Here is a 22,601-nt window from a genome sequence, read left to right as displayed (position 1 = left end):
TAAGTAGCTCTTCCTTCCCTCCATAATTCATTATTGTCAATCATCTATCCCAAGCATCAACCCAATCAATCCCAATAAATCAAGCATCTCTGATGAACCAATCAATAAACATTTATTAAATATCTAGTATACGCAGGCACCATGGTAAGCACTTCCTTTGTCGGTGGGTTGTTGAGTAGTTTTTCAGCCGTGTCTGACTCCTTGTAATCACATTTGGGGTTTTTTTGGCAAAGATACAGGGAGTGGTCTGCCATTTCCTTCTTCAGCTCATTTACAAATGAGGAAACTGAGGCAAACAGGGGTAAGTGACTTGCCCAGGGTCACACTGCTGGTTAAGTATCTAAGGCTCAGAAAGGTGAATCTTCCTGATGTCAGGTCCAGCACACTATCCACTGCGCCACCTAGCTGCCCTGGTAAGCATTGGGAATGAAAAACACAGGGATCAAAACAGATACAGCTCCCAACTCAATTTAACTGCTTCACACTTTCTGTGAACCTAGCTGTATAAGACACAGTTACTAGAAAGAGGAATAAGCAACAATGAGCTTCCTGTCTACCCTTAGTTCTTTTTCACTTGTCAACCACTGGCTTATGTTGCAATATTTTAAAAGCTCCATGATGCAAGGATGATTTCATCTCTGTCCCTGTAATCCCCCCCAGTCAAGCCCAGTGCTTGGTGTATAGTATGTCTTAATAGAGGATTCCTGGACTTGGAGACAGGAAACTTTGAATCCTGCCCTTTGATATATAACTAGCTGCGTAGCCACAGGTAAATCTCTCAACTTCTCTGCACCTCAGTTTCCTCATCTGTAAAAAAAGGATAACAATACCTGTTGTAACAAACTCACAGGGTCAGTGAGTCTTACAAGGAGGCAGTGGAGGAATAAAGACCTTTCCAAACCACAAAGACCCAGACCAGGAGCTCTGAACTGGACTCCAGGAGTTTATTTTTTCAAACACTTAGGTAATTGTATTCCAATATAATTGGCTTCCTTTGTAATTCCATGTGTTATATTTTCTGTATTAAAAATAAAAAACCCCAGGATTCTGAGTGGTCTTTAAACTTCATCAGATTGACAAAAGTGCCCAAGACACAAAAGGTTAAGAACCCCTGGTCTAGACAAACACCTCCTATTATTATCAGTTGGATGGAAATTGTAAATGACATAGTCGTATTTGTTCGAACTCTGCCAAAGGAAGGTTTAGAAAGAATCAAAGTAGGGGAGAAGCAGGACAAGAAGGAAAAGGGAAAAGGAATGATGAAGCTTGCTGCGTAGAATGGACATTTCCACAATAACATGAGTACCACTAAAGACGTGATTAAACCCAAACCAGAATTTGAGAACTGGATCTTACAGACATTGGCACCCAAACAAAAATGTAGCCCAAAACCCCAACTTTACAAATAAGAAAACAGAGCCCCAGTATGATCAAAAGATTTGCTCATTTAAGTAGTGACAGAGAAAAGACTAAACCTAGGTTTCCTCCTCATTCCCTAGTCCATCAGGACTCTTCTATGTAGCATACCATTCTATGAACCAATCATGCTTGTGGGAGACCCCAACCACATCAATGTAACTGTTCCTGTTGCTGCCCTTTGGATCATGGATGTAGACCCAGAACTCCTTGCTTCCCTCCTTACGGAGGGAACAGAAGGTTCTGTTGAATATATTTCACTGAGTTTAAGATTAACTGGCTTTGCTACTAACCATATGTAAAAGCATAATTGGACAGAATGTTTGCAGGCTAATTACCAGGCAACAAATTGGATCAACTGATTGGTTAACCATCATCTACTTAACACTTGACTATTAGAATAGTTGAAAAATTGATTCAGTTACTCCCATAGTCCATCAGTCATGCATAGACCTGGGCACAAGGATATATAGAGAATGTATATGATTCCGGTGCATTGTCGTTGGACTTTTGAATTGGTCTAAAAATTCTGGAAAGCAACTTGGAATTAGGTTAGGAGAGTGATAAAAAGATCATACCTTTTGACCCAGAGAATCCACTGCTAGGCAAATACCCCAAGGCGATCAAGAACCAAAAAAGTGTCCACACACACCAGATCTTTATAATAGTCCAAGGACCTGGAAACAGAAGGCCATCAACTGGGGAATGACTACTCACATTTTGGTACATCTGTCAGTCAGTCAATAAGCATTTCTTAAGCACTTAATATAAGCCAGTCACTGACCTAAGTGCTGGGTACCACTGGGACTTCCTGATATGGCCATGATGAATTGTCTAACCAAGACTCTTGACTAAGCATGAGGATCTTATGGAAGACCTTGGTGACTTTTGTTAAGACCTCACCTGACTGGGGCACTGTTTTGGGGCACTGTTTCTGGGCACTGACCAAACCCCAACTCTACTACCACTACCTACATTTATCATAATCACTTTTATACATATCTCCTACCCTCCATCATGGCATAAGACCCTCGAGGGCATGAGCTATATCACTCTTTATCAACTGTGCAAGAGACCCCAAGTTCTCTGAGCATCAGAAGCTCTGAATTGGAAAAGGTCTTTCAGTCCAACCAGTATCTGAAGAAGAATTCTCATCTACAACATACACCAGACTAGTGGCAATCCAGGTGTCCACTGAAGTAAAAGACCCAACATGGTGCTTTACACATGGTAAGCACCTAAGACATATTTTCTGAACGAACTGGAATTATGGAATTTTCATTCTGTATGCTGTTTTCCTAGTCCCCACCCTTAAGAAGCACAGGTAGATCTTAGGATACAGATGGGGGTGTACTGGTTGTGTTGATCATCTAGACTTAAAGAAAGCAACGGAAAAAATGTTAGTAATGGAAATTAACTTTAAAAGAATCTCTCATGCACATTTTTTTGGAAAGTCGTTTGTTAAACATTTACCAGCACACCCTTACATACAGAACATGCATACATAAATAATTATTTAAATGTTAGATCTTCACAATGACCCCATGAGGTAGGTGCTATTATTACTTTCATCGTAGAAACTCAGTTTGAGAAAGGTAACATGTGACTTGGATAGGGTCACACAGCTAATTAAATGTCTAAAGGAAGATTGAAAGACAGATCTTTCTGACTCTGAGACCAGCGGCTGTCTAATCCTTCTAGCAGTGTGGAGAGAGTGTTGATTTTGGAATCAGGAAGACGTACGTTCAAATACTACCTGATGAAATGGGGAGCAAAGGCAGATCTTGAACCCAGACTTTTCCTGATTCAAAGAACAGTTCCCCAAGCTCCCAGGTACCAGCAATGTATAACCTGAATTTTTCAGAACACTCCAGACTTGGGCGAAGGCCGAGTGACAAATTCATGTCTCTTGTGATATTTACAGCATACAGAGTCCTAAGACCTCACAAGACCAAAGTCTCTCTTTGTACCCTCTCTTCCTCAACATTTCATAAGAAAATATTGTTAAAGAGGGTCACAGGAAGGAAGTAGTCTAGTGACCAGATAGTTATCTTAGCTGTCCCCTTGACATCTAGGATATTCTCTTCAGAGGAGTCAATGCTAAACTAGTCAGAACCGGTAGAATTGTTGATAGACTCAGGGTTTTTCCTAGATTACCAAAGAGAAAAATATTCATCATCCCAGCAGCTCATCTCCATAGTGGTTCAGTTACTACTTCCCACTATGAAGGAGCAAGTAAAGAAATATTACATACAAGGAGAGCTGTCAGGCCAATCTGATGGGAGCTTAGGGTGCATGAAGAGTAGGATGAAATAAGATTAGAAAGGTACATGAGAGACAGGAGACTTTAAAGATCATAGGAGATGTTCCCAAGTGATCCAACCCACAACTGTCATTTTTATTTAGCTAAACCCCCTTGGCACTTGAAGCTCACAAAGTACTATGCTGTTACACCTGAGTTAGAATCAGGAGGAAGGGTGATGATTGATGTCAAAATGTATTCATTGTGATGGAGAAACCAAGGCAAGTGGGAAGGGCTAGAATGTGTCCCTTTCACTGTTCAGACTCTTGGTGACCCCATTTGGGGTTTTCTTGGCAGAGATACTGGAATGATTTGCCATTTCCTTCTCCAGCTCATTTTACAGATGGGGAAACTGAGGCAAACAAGGTTAAATGACTTACCAAGGGTCACACAGCTAGTGTCTGAGAACATATTTGAACTAGGAAAGATGAGTCTTCCTGACTCCAGGTCCAGCACTCTAGCCACAATGACACCACCTAGTACTGCCCAGGGCAAAAAAAGAGCTGACCTGGAAGCCACTGGTTTCACCCACTTTCACCAAGCCCTGAGCTCTCAGGGGTCCTACCACAGGATACTTGCATTGGAATTTGTGGGAGGTATGAAGGACTCAAGTTCCTTTTCAAAGGTGAATATTTCAGTTGCTAAAAGTCCCAGGCCCCACCCCACCCCCAGTTCCAAATCCTGAGAAATCTGTCCCCTGCAGCCCTCTTTATTGTGTCTAGACTCATTACCAGATTCCTGGGAAAGCAGTTTTCACAGAGACCAGGCCATGACTCCTGATGTCAGCAGGGCCTGACAGCCCACTGTCCTGTCCCATTCAGGCCCCCAAAGTCCTGATTGGGAAGGGATACTCACTTATTTCTCTATTACCTTAATGCAAATGCATTACATTATAATGAAAAACATTTTCCTTAAGACAGCCCTACTGGGTAGATAATATGAGTGTAATTATCCCCATTTTACAAGTGAGGAAAGTGACTCTGAAAAGAGAGGGTAACTTGCCCTCAGTCCCAAAGTTTGGAAGTGGTGGGACTGAAAATCCAGCCGAGTGAGCCTTCTTTCTCCCTAGACAGTCGAGGTCAATCGCCTTTACCAAGAATACAAAAATACTTCATAGTGACTTCTGATGTTGTGCAACTTCTAGCCACACCCCCGGGCAGTATATGCATGTATATATAAAGGCAGTCGGGGAAGTGCAGTCAGTCACAAGTCTCCCGGGACAGACAGAGAGACATAGTCACCCAGAGCCAGAAGGAACAAGAGGTAAGTAGTGTGACTGTCCCGCCTCTGGTCTCTGCATGCTTTTTGGCGTCAGCTGCCATCTCTGAAACTGCCTTGGCTGAAGCCACAAGCTCAGCATCTCCCTGTCTGTCTAGTGCCAGACACACTGCCTTACCTCAAGATAAGGGATAGTGTGCCCGGAGGGGTGGGTGAGGCTTGGGGGAGAGGATTGGGGAGGAGATCCTTCAGAAATGATCAGAATCAAAACATACTGATTTCTCCCAACTCTGCTTTTTGTCTCGTTGAGTTTTTTTATAAGAAAGCAAACTGGATTGCATCCAGCATTAGCACCTGGTAGAACGTCGGTTCGGTAAAGAATGAGATGCTTTCATTTCTCTCTCTGTATTCTCACTGTCTGGGGCAACTAGGTGATGTAGTGGAAAGGGCAGGCGGTAGTCCGAAGGAAACGTCTTCCTGAGTTCAAATCTGGCCGCAGATACTCACTAACCTGTGTGACTCTGGGCAAGTCACTTCACCCTGTCTGCCTCAGTTTCCTCATCTGTAAAAAGGGCTGGAGAAGGAAATGGCAAACCACTCCAGCATCTCTGCTAGTGATACAGTGGATAGAGTGCTGGACCTCCCAGATAAATTTACTATCTATGTGACCCTGGGCAAGTCACTTAGACTCTGTTTCCTCAACTGTCAAGTGAGAATGATAAAGGCCCGTGCCTCCTGGGGTTGCTAACAGGATGTCATGAGATAATAATTGCAATGTGCTTAGCACAGTGCCTGGCACACAGTAGTAGGTACTTAATAAACATTTATTCCCTTTCCTTTGCTTTTCTCAACAAGGAAGTTATCATGGCCAGAGTCCCTGACATGTATGATGAGCTCCATTACTCCTATGGGTAAGCAGGTATTTTTCTTTGTTTTAATGCCACAAGGCAGTCTGAATGCTGGCTAGCTACAAGGAGAGGGTAAAACTGAACTGTCCAACTAATAAAATTGTAAGCAACGTGGCCACAGGCCAACAGGAGATTTCACACAGATGTGTCCTAGATCTGGAATCAGGGCAGATTTGGATAAAAGCCTGGAAAAAACAAAATCCAGACAAAATCCAAAGAAATCTTGTCAGAAGGAAGGATGGCATTCCAGAAAGTTGTTTATAGGAATGTGCAAGAACTGGTCTATGAATGTTAGCTTCATGTTCCTTTGCTGAGCTACAAGTGATTTGAGAAAGGGAACACAGACTTACCTGATACTAATCAGAACTATGAACCGATTGTTTGTGTGCGTGTGTGCGTGCGTGCACATGTATTCCCTTTCCTTTCCTCAGTGGGTGGAAGGTTATTAACTAGATTAACAAAGTACTAGAATTATGGAATACTTTAAAGAAATACAGTTCATTCTTTTTAGTAACACACGTAATTGACATGCAATATTTCTGAGTAGAAAGAGTGATTCTAAAACACTTGGCCAACTATCTGTTTTCTTAACTAGATGAAACATACTGATTTTTAAAATTGCTTTGGTTTTTCTAGCAAACTATTTTCCCAGGTCAGAGCCTATTCAAGAGATCACTAGCGCTGAAGTAGAGGGATCTGTGTTAATAAGGGCTTTCCATATGTAAATGTAGTCACATTGAGCTGTAGGTAATTTTTAAAGATGATGTGAAGGTTGGTGTGATTAGAATCTGTCTATGTGTGACTCCTGGAAATGACATGATCATTAAAACGTGTTGCCAAGAAGCGGTGACCAAACAACAAATAAAGCATTCCTCCTTGCTTTGCAGTGAAAATGAGGAATTTCTTTTGGACATTGACCAAGTCTCACTGAGTCAGGTAAGGCAATGATTGTCAGCCTCTTAAGATTTCTGTGCTTGAGAGTGAATTGAATGGGATGGGATCATGTCTTAAAAAAATGAAATTAAGCGGTGAGAGAAATATATCGGGAGGAGAAAGGGAGAAGTGGAGTGGGGCAAATTATCTCTCATAAAAGAGGCAGGCAAAAGACATTTTAGTGGAGGGAAAAAGAAGGGAGGTGAGAGAAAAACATGAAGTTTACTCTCATCACATTCCACTAAAGGAAGAAATAAAATGCACACTCATTTTGGTATGAAAACCTATCTTACAATACAGGAAAGTGGGGGAGAAGGGGATAAGCAGGGTGGGGGGGAGGATAGAAGGTAGGGCAATGGGAGGAGGGAGCAATTTGAAGTCAACACTCTTGGGGAGGGACAGGATCAAAAGAGAGAATAGAAGCAATGGGGGGCAGAATAAGATGGAGGGAAATATAGTTAGTCTTACACAACATGACTATTATGGAAGTCATTTGCAAAACTACACAGATATGGCCTATATTGAATTGCTTGCCTTCCCAAAGGGAATGGGTGGGGAGGGAGGGATGAAGAGAAGTTGGAACTCAAAGTTTTAGGAACAACTGTCAAGTACTGTTCTTGCTACTAGGAAATAAGAAATACAGGTAAAGGGGTATAGAAAGTTATCTGGCCCTACAGGACAAAAGAGAAGATGGGGACAAGGGAAGGGAGGGATGATAGAAGAGAGGGCTGATTGGTGATAGGGGCAATTAGAATGCTCTGTGTTTTGGGGTGGGGGAAGGGGAGAAATGGGGAGAAAATTTGGAACCCAAAATTTTGTGAAAATGAATGTTAAAAGTTAAATAAATTAATTAAAAATAAATAAAAATTAGAAAAAAAAAAAGATTTCTGTGCTTGGAGAAATGTGATCTTTTGTCCTTGTCTCCCTGCAGAAGCAAGAGGTTCAATATGGTAAATGGCAGGCCAAGTTGAATGGAAGCAGATTATATTTCATTTCACTGGATTTCCTTGATAAAAGATCCCTTTCTCACGCAGTACAGGAATATCTTAAGGACCCTTTCTGAGTCATAAATACAACTGTCTATCAAAGGATTATAAGATTTTAAGTTTGTTAGGAATGTCCAATTCCATCATTTCCAAATGAGAAACCTGAGGCCCTAAAATGTTCAATAATTATCTATCTATATCTAGGGAGATACACACATACACATATACATATATGCATGTATTTACATCTATGTATGTGTGCATACATGCCTACCTGAATATGTAAAATGCAGCTAGGTGGTGCAGCGGATGCAGTAGTAGGCTTGGAATCTTCCTGAGTTCAAATCTGGCCTTAGCTGTGTGACCCTAGGCCACTTACTTAACCCTGTTTGCCTCAGTTTCCTCAACTGTAAAATGAACTAGAGAAGGAAATGGCTAAACCACTCCAGCTTCTCTGCCAAGAAAACTCCAAATGAGGTCACAAAGAGTTGAACATGACTGAAAAATGACTCAGCAACTGGGATGAAAAAAGAGATGAGAATAAAAAGATGAGAAAGGGGGAATGGGCAGCTCTAAATCAACAAATTATTTTTTAAACAACTAAGAGTCACAGCTAAAAGTAAGTCTTTCTGATTCCAGACCTGTCACTCTAGCCTTCCCAGGTACCAACTAGGGGATGGGTGTTAGTGACTGAGGCTGCCCTCAAGATGATTTTCTTAAAACAAACCCTTGGAGCTAGACTTTGTAGAGAGAGATCACTCTTAGTTTATATTGGCTATTCAGCAAGTCCCTCCCAGTCTTAATGGCAAATAGCTCCTTCTTTCTTTGCCAAACTAAAGTGTCTTTGTATAGTTTGTGTCTCCTCTTCTAAAGTCCTCTCTAAGTGTCTTCCCTTACTAACTCTGTGTACTTGACTCCCAATTCACTAGAGGAACATATACGTTGATGGTGTACCATAAGCATCTCAACTGTCATCATTTATTCTCTTCTCAACTCTTGCAATCTGAGCTCTAACACACGCGTGTGGGAACGCACGCACACACACACACACACATACATACACACCTCCTCTGAAGCAGCTTTAAGGTCACCAGTGACCTTTGAATCATTTAATCAAATGGATTCTTTTCAGTCTTCATCCTCTCCTTTCTCTATAAATTTTTAACATTTTTGACCACCCTGGATTATTTTGTATACTTTCTAAAGAAGGAAACTTATTTCCATGCCATTATCTCAATCACACTTCTCTTTCCCTACAGGAATTCTTCTATCCTAGTTCCAACCCACACCACAAAGAGAATTTGAAAAGATTAGAGACTTCTGAGAAGACCCAGCAGTTTAACTTCCAAAGGTATGGGGCTGCACCAACTGCCCAAAAGAAAACAGTAAAGAGGCAACTTTCTATGAGTCATCCCATCAACAATGATTCCCTGGTTAACAATGTCAACATTTCAGAAGAAGATAAAGGTAAATACCAGTACTGCTTCCTTCATTTTTAAGTGAATGGTAATTTTTAAAAGTATGGGTGATATTGAATCCAAATTCAAAAATCTTGAAAAAGTATAGACAGGTTGCCATCAGCACTCTCGGAGAAAGTACTTTTATCAATGAGATTACAGTCATCAATATTTTAAATAACATTTCCAGTTGAATCTGCTCTAGGGAATTATTAATTCTGTCTAATAAGTTTCATAAGAATGTGAACATCTGGAGTATCATGTGGCCCCAAAGGGCAATACAACATTCACAGCTTGTATAGCATGAAAACCTATATTTGTTTGCCTTTCTCTTTTGAGTAGAGATGGCCTGAGTCATACATAGTAGCCCTGGCCTCCTGAGAATTGTTCCAGTCCCTTCACTTGTGTGACACTGCTCTCTCCTCTCTTCTGACCTGTCTGAACACTTCTTTTCAGTTTCCTTTGCTGTATCTTCATCCATGTCCCATCTCCAAATTGTAGATGTCCTGCTAAAACTCTGATATCATCAGTTCCCATGGACTCAGTTATCAACTCTATTTAGATCACTCTCAAATCTACCTCCTCTGTCTCCTAAGTTGCAATCACACCTTACCAGCTGCCTTCTGGATCTCTTCACTTGGTTATCCAATGGTCATCTCAAACTCAACATGCTCAAAATAGAACTCATCTTCCCCCCACACTCCATTTACATCTTTCTCTACTCCAAACTTCCTATTTTTGTTGAGGGTAGCATCATCCTTCTAATCACCTAGGTTCACAACCTCTGTGTCATCTCCTATACTTCGTTCTCCCTCACCCAACCCTATAGCCATTAGTTGCCAATTTCTGTCAGTTCTGTTTCCACAACATCTCTCACATCCATGCCCTTCTCTCCACTCAGATAGGCATCATTCTAGTTCAGGTCTTCAACACCTTTTCCCTAGACTGTAGGAGCCTCCTAACTACATTCCTGGTTTCCAGTTTCTCCCTTTTTCAACTCATCTTCCACAAAATTGCCAAAATAATCTTCACAAAGCACAAGTCCCTCCCATACTCAAATAATTTCACCTGCTTCCTATTGTCTCTAGTATAAACTAGCTCCTTAACTTATTTATCCATCAAAGATCTTTTCATTCTTATTTCCTAGCCTGAATTTTTGGATGTAAAGTTCTGCTTTCAGTACTTTACATTCCACTCAAATTGGCTTCCTTGCTATTTCCTAAATTCAGTTTTCCACCTTCCACCTCCAAACCTTTGTGCTCTGTTCCTAGAATGCACATTCTCCTTGTATCTACCTTAGAATTCTTTCCTTCCCGCAAGGCTTAGGTCATCCTCAGTTATCATCTATTCAAGGAATATACCTCTCATGTTACCATTTCCTATGGGAAACCTTTCCTGATTTCCCTAATTTTTAATAAAAAAAATCTTATATTAGTTTGTAACTCCCTAGTAAAAACTAAGCTCCTGAAGAGAAGGAATTTTTTTCATATCTGACTTGGTACTCTCATGTTGTAGAAAATCCTCTTCTACACAGATGTGCTTAATAAATATTAACTGAATTGTAAAAAGAAAAAAAGACTGATGCTACTTCATAAAAGGAGGCTGACCTGTATAACAATTGTATACTAAATTCCCTAGTGGCTAGTTTGCTAGATTCCACCTAAAGCAGCATGATCTATACCTTCCAAATGCTCTTGTTCTTAGGATGCTTATTGGAGTGATTAAAAATTCTCCAGAGCATATTCATTTGAAAATGCTATTTCAACATGTTGATGACTTCATGAGCTCATAAATAAGGGTACTCTCTCCAAGGGTGCAAGTGGCAACTCATCTACATCTTCTCCTGTGTAACTTATGGCCAAGTTAACTTAGATTCTCCATCTGGGGGCCTTTCTCTACATGCTGGCGAGCCTTCTATTTCTTGACATTGTACAAATGGCTGTCCATTAATTATCCTGATTTTTGTTTTCTTTCATACATCAATTGAACATCATGGGATCATAGCCCTAGGGTTGAGAGTGGCCTCAGGGGCCACTAAACTTTTCATTTTATAGATGGAGAAACTCAGATCCAGAGAAGGTAGATGACACTCTTCAGGTCACACAGGTGGTAATGAACAAAATCAGGATCACTTTCTACCTCTTATAATTCCAAATCCAGTGTTCTCCCCCAAAGGTTTGTCTTTCTATTTCTCCAGTACATTGTGATATGTTATAGTTGACTTTTACCCATAAAATCACAATTTTTCTTTGGGGGTGACTCATAATTTTAGTTTTTCAGATACTACAAAATTCCATGACTTATACTCATATAGCATCATTAGAAAAATGCTGATTTTTTTTAAATGGGTCTTTCACACACAAACACACATGCACACACCTTTGGGATGAGGGGTCAGTAAAAGCACTGTCCAATTTCCCAAAAGCAACCCAACCTGTTCTATTCCTCATCTTTCATTCATGTCTCATTTTACTGTCCATTCTCAGCATTCTATTGGACAAGCTTGAAGGGCTTTCCATGTAATTCCAAATCAGCCTGGATGATTGGCATTATTCGTCCACGGTTTTTACTGGTTGAGTGATTCAGCTTCTATCAAAGCTCAGCAAAATTCTTCTGAATGATTGTAGATCTCATTTAGGAATCTCTGCAGAGTACCAGAGCTTGATGCAAACAGTCCTATTTCTATGCTAGACATCCTTCAGCAATACCTTGATATTAGCCATCAGAGAATCATTGAACAAAGTTGTCTTCATTGTTGCAATTTTCAATATAATCATTTGAATTTTTTAAAATAGGAAAGGGGGTTAATAAAAGGGATGGCAGATTGGGGGAAGGGGCAATCAGAAGCAAACACTTTGGTAGAGGGACAGATCAAAGGGGAGAATAGAATAAATGCAGGGTGGGAGAGAATAGAGGGAAATATAGTTCGTCTTTTACAATATGACTGTTATGGAAGTGTTTTGCATGACTACACCTCTATAACCTATATTGAATTGCTTGCCTTCTCAATGAGGGTATATGGGTAGGGTGGAATATGGAACTCAAAGCTTTAAAAATCAAAGTTAAAAATTGTTTTTTACATGCAACTAGGAAAAAAAGATATATAGGCAATGGGGTATAGAACTCTATCTTACCCTATAGGAAAATAGAAGGGAAAGGGATAAGAGGGTGGATTGATAGAAGGGAGGGCAGATTGGAAGAAAGGATAATCAGAATAAACACCCCCACTACTGTGGGGATAGGGAGGAGATGGGGGGAAATTTGAAATTCAAAATTTTGTGGAAGTGAATGTTGGAAACTGAAAATAAATATTTTTTTTAAAATAGGAAAGAGAAGATGAGTTATTGGTCATAAGCATCATTCCATTTTTTTTTTTACTCAGGACTAGGTCCCAGAGTCCAATGGGCATACAGCAAAATAGAATAGAGAGACTGTTATCTGACTGTATGACCTTGGACATATCACTTAACTTTGAGTGACATGTTTTTATAAGTCCCTGATCAACTCCAAATACAGTGAATTTCACAAATGGTCTCATGATGAGGAGACATGGTAAGAAGGGGCTTAAGACCGGACCAATAATACAACATCAATGGAAAGGTAGAATTCACAAGGACCAAAATTCTTGTTGTGGCTCTGTCACTGTCCAACTCCAGTCAAGATGTACTTACTAAGTGCCTACTGTGTGCCAGGCACTGGGTTAAGTGCTGTCCAGGTGGTTCCTTTAGGAAAGTCCCTGAAATTTGCTTGTAAAATGAGGGAATTGGATTGAATGGTGTCTAAGGGCCCTCTCAGTTCTAAAATATTGGAGTCCCTTAATGCTTACTTGGAGCAAAGTACTGATGGTGATTGTGTTTTCCAGATGTGATGAAAACCGAGTCAGACTCCTTGCCTGTTCGAAAGAAGATAGTGTACCACTTCCAGGCCTTTGACATCAACCAAATACTGACTGATCAAAACTCTCGGAGGATAAGGCAAAAACAAAATAACCTCAGAGTCGTTTCCTACCAAGGCTCACTCCCAGACTGTAAATCATTCACTTTGTTGGCTTCCTTTTCTCTGGCTTGTCAAACTCTCTCTTTCTAAAGGGGAAAACTCTCTGGGTTCTTAGCTTTGTTCACTGTTCATTATCAAAGATGGATGAAATGACTTTGCTTCCCTACAGAATCCCAGACAATCTCATGACAGGGAAGTGATAGACTAGTGCGCATTTTCAGATGAGGTCAATGTGGGAACATGCTCTGCTTAACTGTGTTTCTATGTCAAAATGGGCTTTTATTTCCCTTTAGGGGAAGTGGAGAGCCAGTGGAAGGGAGAAAAAAATAAATAAAAAAATAAAAATAGCGGATAATAACAGCAATTTCCATCAGACAGGAGCTATCTGTCCCATAATAGACTCCACTCCCATAATAGACATATCTTGGCTAGGCTGTACATTTAACAGAGAAAGGTACAGTCCTCTGCAAAGTAAAAGAAGAGATTTGGCATGAACATCATCATCCTCTCCTACTTTTCCTAAAGGAGACATGTCCAGTGGATCAATAGAGAGACAACTAGGTGGTGTAGTGGATATAGCACTGGACCTGGAGTTAGGAATACCTGAGTTCAAATCCAGCATCAAACACTTACTAGTTATGTGACCTTAGGCAAGTTACTTCACCCTATTTGCCTCAGTTCCTCATCTGTAAAATGGGGATGTACTGGAGAAGGAAATGGCAAACCACTCCAGTAACTTTGCCAAGAAAACCCCAAATGGGGTCACGAGGAGCTGGACACAACTGAAAAGTGACTGAACAATAACAAACACGCAAGGTGCCATGGGAATGAAGAAAACATGGTCCCTTCTCTCTGGGAGTTTATCATCTAGTTAGGAAGACAGCTCTACACATTTACTTAGATTCTATAACTCTACTAGGCAACTCGGTGGAGCCATTGAGGCTGGCCTTAGAATTGAGAAGACCCAATTCCAAGCGTGGTCTCGAAGCAGCTCTGTGACCAAGTCACTTAATTTCTTTCTGCCTCATTTTCTTCATCTGCAAGATGGAAACAATAGCATCATCGGCTCTGTGCCGTTAGTGTGAGGATCAAATGAAGGAGCAAATGTAAAGTGCCTTGCCAACCTTACGGATCTATAGAAACGTCAGCTCTTCTTTCATTCAGTCATTTTTCAGTCATGGTGATCCCATTTTGGGGTCTCATTGGCAAAGGTGCTGGAGTCATTTGCTATTTCCTTCTCCAGCTCATTTTACAGATGAGGAAACTGAGGCAAACAGGGTGAAATGACTTGCCCAGCGTCACACAGCTAGGAAGTGTCTGAGGCCAGATTTGAATTCATGAGGATGAGTCCTCCTAACTCCAGACCCAGTGCTCTGTGCACTATGATGCTACCTAGCTACCATACCCAGCTTTTATTAGATCTCTTATTTTATTTATTAGATTAGATTTTTTTAAGTGATTTCATTTTTTTCTTGTTTTTTTCCCCAGTGTTGTTTGACATAGGCAAGTATGTAACCCTAGAACCTGCACCAAATAATAGAATCGCTGTGACTCTAAGGCTCTCAAACACAAGCCTGTATGTAACTGCAAAGAAAGAAAAGGAAGCTGTACAATTAGAGGTGAGTAATCCTTACCATGCCTCTGAAATTTTGTATTCCTGACATTACTCTTAAAAGAACCGAGGGCCAGCTAGATGGAGTCATGATGGATAGAGCACTGGCCCCAGAGAAAACCTGAATTCAAATCTGGTCTGAGATACTTACTGGTTATATGACCCTGGACAAGCCACGTAATCCCAATGGCCTCCAACAAAAATAGATGATAGATAGATGATAGATAGATAGATAGATAGATAGATAGATAGATAGATAGATAGATAGATAGACAGACAAGCAAATGAATGAATGAATGAATGAATGAATGAATGAATGAATGAATGAATAGGAAGATTGGGGCATGCCTTTATAATCATCTTTGGTCATCTGCCCTTCCTTCTGCCCTCTCTCCATTATTAAAATCTGAAATAGTTGGGCGAGCTCCCCATGAAACCCCATCAGCCTCTTTAGAACAAGGTTAGGCAGAACTAAGTTTCAGAACTTTTTGTTCTGAAAAAAATTCAAGAGTTTCATAGGGCAGCAAGGTCAGTATGGGTCAGGAAGATGACATGGGGGTCAAAACCAAAAAAAAAAAAAAAACCATCCTCAGTTCCTTTAACCAATCCTCATATTCCACAGGCTCAAGGCCCTTTAGCATCCTGGCTGCCTCCTTTGGGATACTCCCCAGATAACCCATGTCCTTTTTAAATCTGAGTGCCCAGAGCTGCACAGAGGAGTATGGATGAGGGCTGACAGAAGTAGCATCAGGGGTGGTATCTCCTTTTATTCTGGGAAGCTCTCGCTCTTCTAAGCTTCCTCATCATGCTATAGCCTCATGTTGAGCCTAAGGTCCACTAACGTTCTCAGATCTTCATCAGAACAGCTATGTGTCTAACTCTGCTTCTCCCGTCTTCTACCTGGGAGATCCAAACTTCACACTTGCTACTTAGCCCCATTTAATTTCATCTTACTGAGTTCATCCCAATGCTCTAGCCTCTCAAGATCCCATTGGATACATTTGATTCTATTTTCACCTATTCCATATCTTTCTATCTCCTAGCATGGATCATTAAAGAGATAGTAAATATCTAGAGAGGGAAGCAGTAATTATGAAGAACCATTAGGACTTCATGAAGAACAGATCATACCAGACCTCCTTCCTTCCACTAATGTAGTAGAAGAGCAGAATTTGGCCAATACTCCTTAAGCAAAGCTTTTGATAAATAATTTAATTGAATATAAGTTGGGGTTTGCCTGCCTATGGCAGGGTCTAACATCCAAGCTACAGAAGTCTTCCGCATTCGAAAAATGTTCACACAATCACCCAGACTTAGCATCAAATTCATCTTTATGGTGACTGAGCTGCAGCCTATTCTCAACAGGTGGAGCTGACTGGCAAAACTTATCCAACTGGCTTCTGAAAGAGCTATAATGACTTAGTATTTATTTGCCAGACCCTCTAGAAGCTGTGTAAACTACTAGAGTCTGGCTGCTACATATGGGGTGGTAAAGACTTCACTAACGATACTACCCTCCTATATTTTCAGTCATTTTTCAGGAGTGCCTGACTCTTTGTGACCTTATCTAGGTTTTTCTTTGCAAAGACACTAGAATAGTTTATCATTGCTTTCTCCAGCTCATTTTACAGATGAGGAAACTGAGGCAAACAAGGATAAGTGATTTGTTGAGCTAGTCAGTGTCTGAGGCCAGATTTGAACTCAGGAAGATGAGTCTTCCTAATTCCAGTTCTGGCTTTCTGTGCACTATGGCGCTATGTGAGGCCCCTACCCTCACATAACCTCATCCCAATTTAGGAGAAGACGTTTTGGTAACTTGAAATGCTGGGAGATACACTATTTAAAATGACTACTTTGCCAGGTCCAATTTCTCCCAGACTATAAACTCCATGAGGGAATTCCACATGGGAGTTTGCACAGTGCCTGGCACACAGAAGTCTCAATAAATATTTGATAAATGAATAAAGCTATGATCCACAGGTAATGTTGAAGACCCCAAGCTAACAGGTGAACCCCCAAACCCAGTCCTACTTGAGGTGACCCTTGTTCTTTCTACCGTATAGACCTGCTCTCCAAAACTATTAAAGGCAGCTACTGTCAAGCCAAGTCAACACATATTTATTAAGTACTTACTATGTGCCAGATGCTGTACTAAAGGTCAAAACAGTTCCTGCCCTCAAGGATCTTACATTCTAACTGGGGAGGGGGGAAGTGGTGGGGGCGGGGAGAGAGGAGGGAGAGGGAGGGGAGAAGAGGACAGAACATCATGCCAAAAAAATTGTACATAGAAGACATATACATGGTAAATTGAATAGAAGGAAGGCCTTAGGATTTAGGAAGGCCAGTAAAGGCCTCTTGCAGAATGTGGAGTTTGAGCTGAGATCTGAAGGAAGCCAGGAGGTGGAAATAAGGAGGGAGGGGGATCCAGGATCTCATCTTCCTATCACTGCATGCAAAGGATGACACTGGACGGAATGCTAGCAGCTGAGTCCTAGACCCCTTTCCTATATATTCAATGGTTAAGATCTTTAGAGGTATTCTAGCCACCAAGTGCAAAAGCTTGGTCACAAAGCACTTAACCCTATGTGGCACCAGGAAAAAAAAAGGATATGATGCTCCTACCTTGCTCTGCCAAGCTACTGCACCTCCTGATCCCCTTTTTCACTGTTCTCCCTTCTTAATATGATGAGGGGCAGCTATTACTCTCATCTTGGCTGTCATCCAATCAATTGCACTGAAATCTGTCATTAAGAATCAATTCATTGGCCATCATCAATAGGGAGAGGAGAATACTACATCTGGTAGACCAGGCACCGAGGGACAAAGATGGTTTTCCTCTACCTACCTCCACTTGTTCGCTTAACAAGACTTCTCTGTTGTCTTTCCTGAAGGAGATTCCAGAGACACCCATCCAAATTGATGGTTCTAACAGTCCCCACCTCTTCTACTGGACAGAGGATGTTTTCAGCACCTTCGCCTCTGTTGCCAATCCAGACCTGTTTCTGGCTGCGGATGAAAGGGAAAACAAGCCGATGTTCATGGCAAGAGGACCTCCTGCTCTTATTAATTTCCTAGTGGAAGCAGCCTAAAAGCATGGAGTTTCAGAGGAGGAAATGACCAGCTTGTCACTGTCATTGTCGTTGGATCATGTCTTTAATTGCTGAGAGGAAACCTCAAAGGCTTTCTTGACTGACATTCTCATTTTGTAGATGAGGAAGCTGTTTGCCCAAGGTTACTGAGAAAGCCAGTGTCAGAGACAGGATTTGAACTCACACCTTAACTACAGGGCCTCCATACTTTCCACTGAATTACACTGCTGTGGTCTAGCTGTATGATAATGGTATGTACTATGTACACAATGAAAACCAATCCTTTACTCTTAGTCATGTGCCATACAGATGGTACATGAGATGGCTTTGGGATGAGCCCTTGTCATTCTGAATGAATGAAGGAGTTATGAGAGCCCAGTGGACCCAACACTAACTCACGATTACTATTGACTGTTTGGAGAACACCCTGTATTTTGCAAAAGGTTAATCACTTTAATTAACATTCTTCCTTACAGTTTTATGAGGCAGACTACTATTGACCATACCCATCCGAGAGAGCAATATCACCATGGATGTTGGTATTATTCTAATTATATTATGGGGGGAGGGTTAAGCGAGTAATGAGAAAAACTGATAAATAATGAAATCAGAATCAGAACCCACAATCTCAGAATCTTTTTGCCTGTTGCTTGGAAAACTTCCTGCTCCTCTTCTCATCTTCCTGCTCTGCTTCTCATCTTTGTTTGGGAAGAGAATTTCAGATAGGTAATACACCTGAGCTTACCATCTTTAAGACAGAGAACAATTCCTACGCAGGTATTCGCACTTCTCTGTGTTGCCCCACTGCAACACCTGATCGTGAGTGTATGGAAAGACCATCACCTCCCCAGCTCTGGTGCAATAAAGGGCCAAGGTAGATGAAAGCAAGAGAAGATCAAGGACTCCCCCATGCTATGGCCCTTGTCTTCCCTCTGATGAAAAGAATCTTTGTCTAGACATTATAAAAATTGGGTCTAGAATCCCCAATCTGGAAAGGATCTCAGGGGACAGAGTAGTCCATCCCTGCTCCAAAGCATGAATCCTGTCCACAGAGTTTCCACAAGTAATCAGACCTCTATTTGATCTCTCTGGTGGTGGCTCCATGCTGCTTGTTTTTCCTTACACTTCAGGTGAAATCTGCCTTCCTGTACATTTGGGTCATGTTTAAAGGGTTTCTTGGACAGGTTAAAAGTGCTCAGTAGGTTCATGGAGCATTGAGGGTTCTATGTGAGAAACTGAATAAATGATGATGGTAGTAGTGGTGTTAATAACATATCTATATAGTTACAAAGAGACTCCCTCCAACAACCTAACGATAGTGCAAATGCTATCCCAACTGTTCTCTCAGTTCTCTCTCATAGAGCCCTCTCTTCCTTTAAGATGCAGCTCCAGCCCCATCTTCTGCCTGCAGTCTTTTCCAGTCCTCCTAGCTGAGAGTACCCTTCCTCCAAAACTACCTTGTTTTTATCTACTTTGAATGTATTGATATTTATTCACTGGATATTTATTTATTATTTTCTTATATAAACATATGTGTCGTCTCCCCCATTATAACGTAAGCTCCTTGGGAGCAGGAATTATTTCAAAGAGGCACATAACATCTTCTACATGTTTATTAATTAATATATACATACATGTATTTATGTATTTATGTATTGCTATTAACATATTTAAAGATTTATTTTTATTACAAATATTAAAAGATTAAACAGATTCAAAGATTCCATTAAGTATATTTTGATTTATTTCCAAACATGCCTCTGTAAACTTATATGAGACTGGTAGTCCCTTGCATTTGGGACCAATTATTGGTTTTCCTTTGAATGAAGATTGCAGACATTGTTTCCAGAGCCCATCACTGCTTTGGACTGGACCAAGTGTTTTTGTTCCAACTCATCTTTTGGGGTGTGCTGTACATTTCTAGTCAACCATTCTCAGAGGGTGACAGCACACCTAGCTTCCTTCAGATTGTTCTAGAGCAACTATGAATATTGCATTTAAGCCTCTAGTGGCCAGCCTAGAGGTATTCATATGATAATGAAATCAGCACATCTGGTTTTCATTTGGTCAGTGTGTGTTCTCTCTTTTGTTACTTCTTAGGTATACTTCAGCACCCTGGTGCTGTTCATTTTCATCTGCAGTCAAAGCACAATAGTTGAGCTTTGTTGTGTGTGGATTAGAAGACCATGGAGCATAACAGTGCTCTAAAACTTCATTAATGGGATGTGATCTTTGTTGCTGTTAATTACATTTCATTGAATAATGAGGGCAAATAATTGTTTCATTTTGTAATCAAAAAAATTTTACAAGTATTATGGTAATTTCCTCCCATATCTATGTAGTGTATGACAAAGCCCTTTCTTCACAACAACCTCATGATAGTATCAGAGCTTGTATTAGTTTGGTAGTTTGGCAGATGAGTGCTCCTTCCAACAATACAGATAGTTTCTGTCCAAGCATTCTCATCTAGCATTTCTATTTCTTCCCCATGAGTCCTCCAAAGAGGAGGATATACCTACTGATCACACTTGGACTGTGAATGTCTCTTATTCTCACTACAGGACCTGCCAATCTCCTTTAGCCATCACACATGTTCTTGACAATGTCTTTTGTGCCGGGACTTGTGATGTGTTGGTCACATCACATCCAGTTATGCCCATCCTTTGTCTTTTCATTACCCTTTGAGCTGTTTATAATTATTCCAATGAGTCCTACCAGGATACCTCATGGTTTTGTGGAGATGACCCTAGCATGAAGTCTATACCAGCAGACTACCAAACTGGCCAGCCCTACATCAGGCTAGAAAGTCTGGGCACAACCCTATCTGATATCTTGTTATTCAAATGTCTTAACCAAAAGCGATTCATCCCCAGTGGGTTCTTCACAAGCTGATCAAGGTCTTTGGCTAAGACAGCCAATGAGGATTCTCTCCTAAGTATGAATGTGGCTACAATCTGAATCAGGAGAAGGAAACCCCATCTCAAAAAATATTATGATTCACCTAAGTAATTCTTCTAAAATGGTGGTAGTCTGTGATGTGCAGACATATAACACACCAAGAAAACATTGGTGCTAAATTGTGCTGGCAGTGGTAAGCTATTCAGTATCACTAAGAGTCTTGAGCAATATAGTATATTTCTCAGATATGCTATAGCCCAGTATGGATGTAGGAACTCTACTCAATACTGAGGAGCAAGGCAGTGGTATAGTGGATGGAGCACAGTGCTTGGAATCAGAAAGACTCATCTTCCTGAGTTCAAATCCAGTCTCAGACATGTACTAGCTGTGTGACCCTGGGCAAGTCACTTAACCCTGTTTGCTTCAGTGTCCTCATCTGTAAAATGAGCTGGAGAAGGAAATGGTAAACCACTTTAGTATCTTCACCAAGAAAACCCCAAATGAGGTCACAAGGCATCAGATATGACTGAAACAACTCAATAACAACTAAAATTGGTTTTAGTCCAGGGATTCTTAACCATTTTTGTGTGTGTCATGACCCTCTTTAGTAACTGAGGAATCCTTTGGAGCCTGGGGGGGGGGGGGGCAATAGGTTTTAAATGCATAAAATAAGATACATGGAATTTCAAAGGAAGCCAATCATATTGAAATATAACGTTCAGAATATTCTTTAAAACAAGTTCATGTTAGAACCCCTGTGACTTTCCTCCATGGGCAATGACTGTCCATGGCATACATTCTGTCAGATGAATTCGATGGATACCCATCCTGCTCTTTGTCCCAATCTAGGCAATGTTTTTTTCAGCCACTTTATTTTTCTAACATGGATGTTGAGACCAATGTCTTGCTTTGCTATGTGCTTTCTTCCTCTGCCATGTTGCAGGCTCCAGGCTATTAGAATGTCAACTGTGACTTGGACTATTGGGAACATTTACTATCAACAGGAAAATTTTTTTTGTTTGGACTCCACATAAGACATTTCCAATGGAGGTGAACACTTCCAATGAACGTCTCCCTGTTGAACCCAAAGTCAACAAAAAGGAAGAGACTGAAAGAGGTGAATGATTGGTCCAAGTTTACAGAGCTAATTAGGTGTCAGAACCAGGACTTAAACCAAAGGCTTATGCCTCCAAACCAAATGAAAATTCCACTGAACTATCTTGTCTCTCAACAGTTATCAAATAGATAATAATAATAATTATGTATGCAATTAGTTAGAAAACAATTAGCAATTCACACACATATCCTTGAAAAAAGACACTGTTCTTATTTTATCTTGGTATTTGCAGGGTTTAGCAGTCTCCCACATGTAGTAGGCATTCAATAATTGTTTGCTCTTTCGAATAAATTACTGTTGATTAGTATTAGTTTTATGGAATCAAAAGAAACTTTTAAACTAAGCCCTCTACAGTTATCCTGGTATTGTATATACAGTTTAATCTTCCTAATTCTCAGACAGAGAGAGACAGAGAGAGACAGACAGACAGACAGACAGAGAGAGAGCCAGAGAGAGAGAGAAAGAGAGACAGAGACAGAGAGAGACAGAGAGAGAGAGAGAGAGAGAGACAAAGAGTCAATTCCTGAAAGATAAGATTTCCTCTTACTCTTTCTTACATCCACATTCATTGACCTAATGTGGTGCAAGGTTTCAACCCTTTGTTCTATATTTTATATTCTTCTAGGTCTTTCTCCTTCCTTCTCCCCTCACTACTATAATCCTCGTGAA

The 22,601-nt window shown here is 40.7% G+C and overlaps 1 protein-coding gene across 1 annotated transcript; it reads left to right on the top strand.

Annotated features, from left to right (window-relative positions):
• The first annotated feature begins 4,912 nt into the window (after positions 1–4,912).
• On the top strand, positions 4,913–19,621 carry IL1A (interleukin 1 alpha). Its single transcript, XM_072636755.1, has 7 exons — positions 4,913–4,981; positions 5,792–5,847; positions 6,732–6,780; positions 9,023–9,230; positions 13,083–13,247; positions 14,705–14,835; positions 17,720–19,621. Exons 2-7 carry the CDS (start codon positions 5,801–5,803, stop codon positions 17,915–17,917), a joined length of 798 nt encoding a protein of 265 aa, XP_072492856.1. The 5' UTR covers positions 4,913–4,981; positions 5,792–5,800; the 3' UTR covers positions 17,918–19,621.
• Positions 19,622–22,601: the final 2,980 nt, after the last annotated feature.

This window comes from Notamacropus eugenii, chromosome 1, assembly GCF_028372415.1.
Source record: "Notamacropus eugenii isolate mMacEug1 chromosome 1, mMacEug1.pri_v2, whole genome shotgun sequence".
Classification (NCBI taxonomy): domain Eukaryota; kingdom Metazoa; phylum Chordata; class Mammalia; order Diprotodontia; family Macropodidae; genus Notamacropus; species Notamacropus eugenii.
Note: the sequence above shows the minus strand (reverse complement) of the source record. Positions and strands in the feature narration are given on the sequence as shown.

Bases quoted from the DNA above. Each gene is read 5' to 3' on its own strand.
- IL1A (XM_072636755.1), top strand. From the start codon at position 5,801: ATGGCCAGAGTCCCTGACATGTATGATGAGCTCCATTACTCCTATGG. The intron at 13,248-14,704 runs GTAAATCATTCA...TTTTTTCCCCAG, and splicing joins CCAAGGCTCACTCCCAGACT to TGTTGTTTGACATAGGCAAG. The intron at 14,836-17,719 runs GTGAGTAATCCT...TCTTTCCTGAAG, and splicing joins AGGAAGCTGTACAATTAGAG to GAGATTCCAGAGACACCCAT.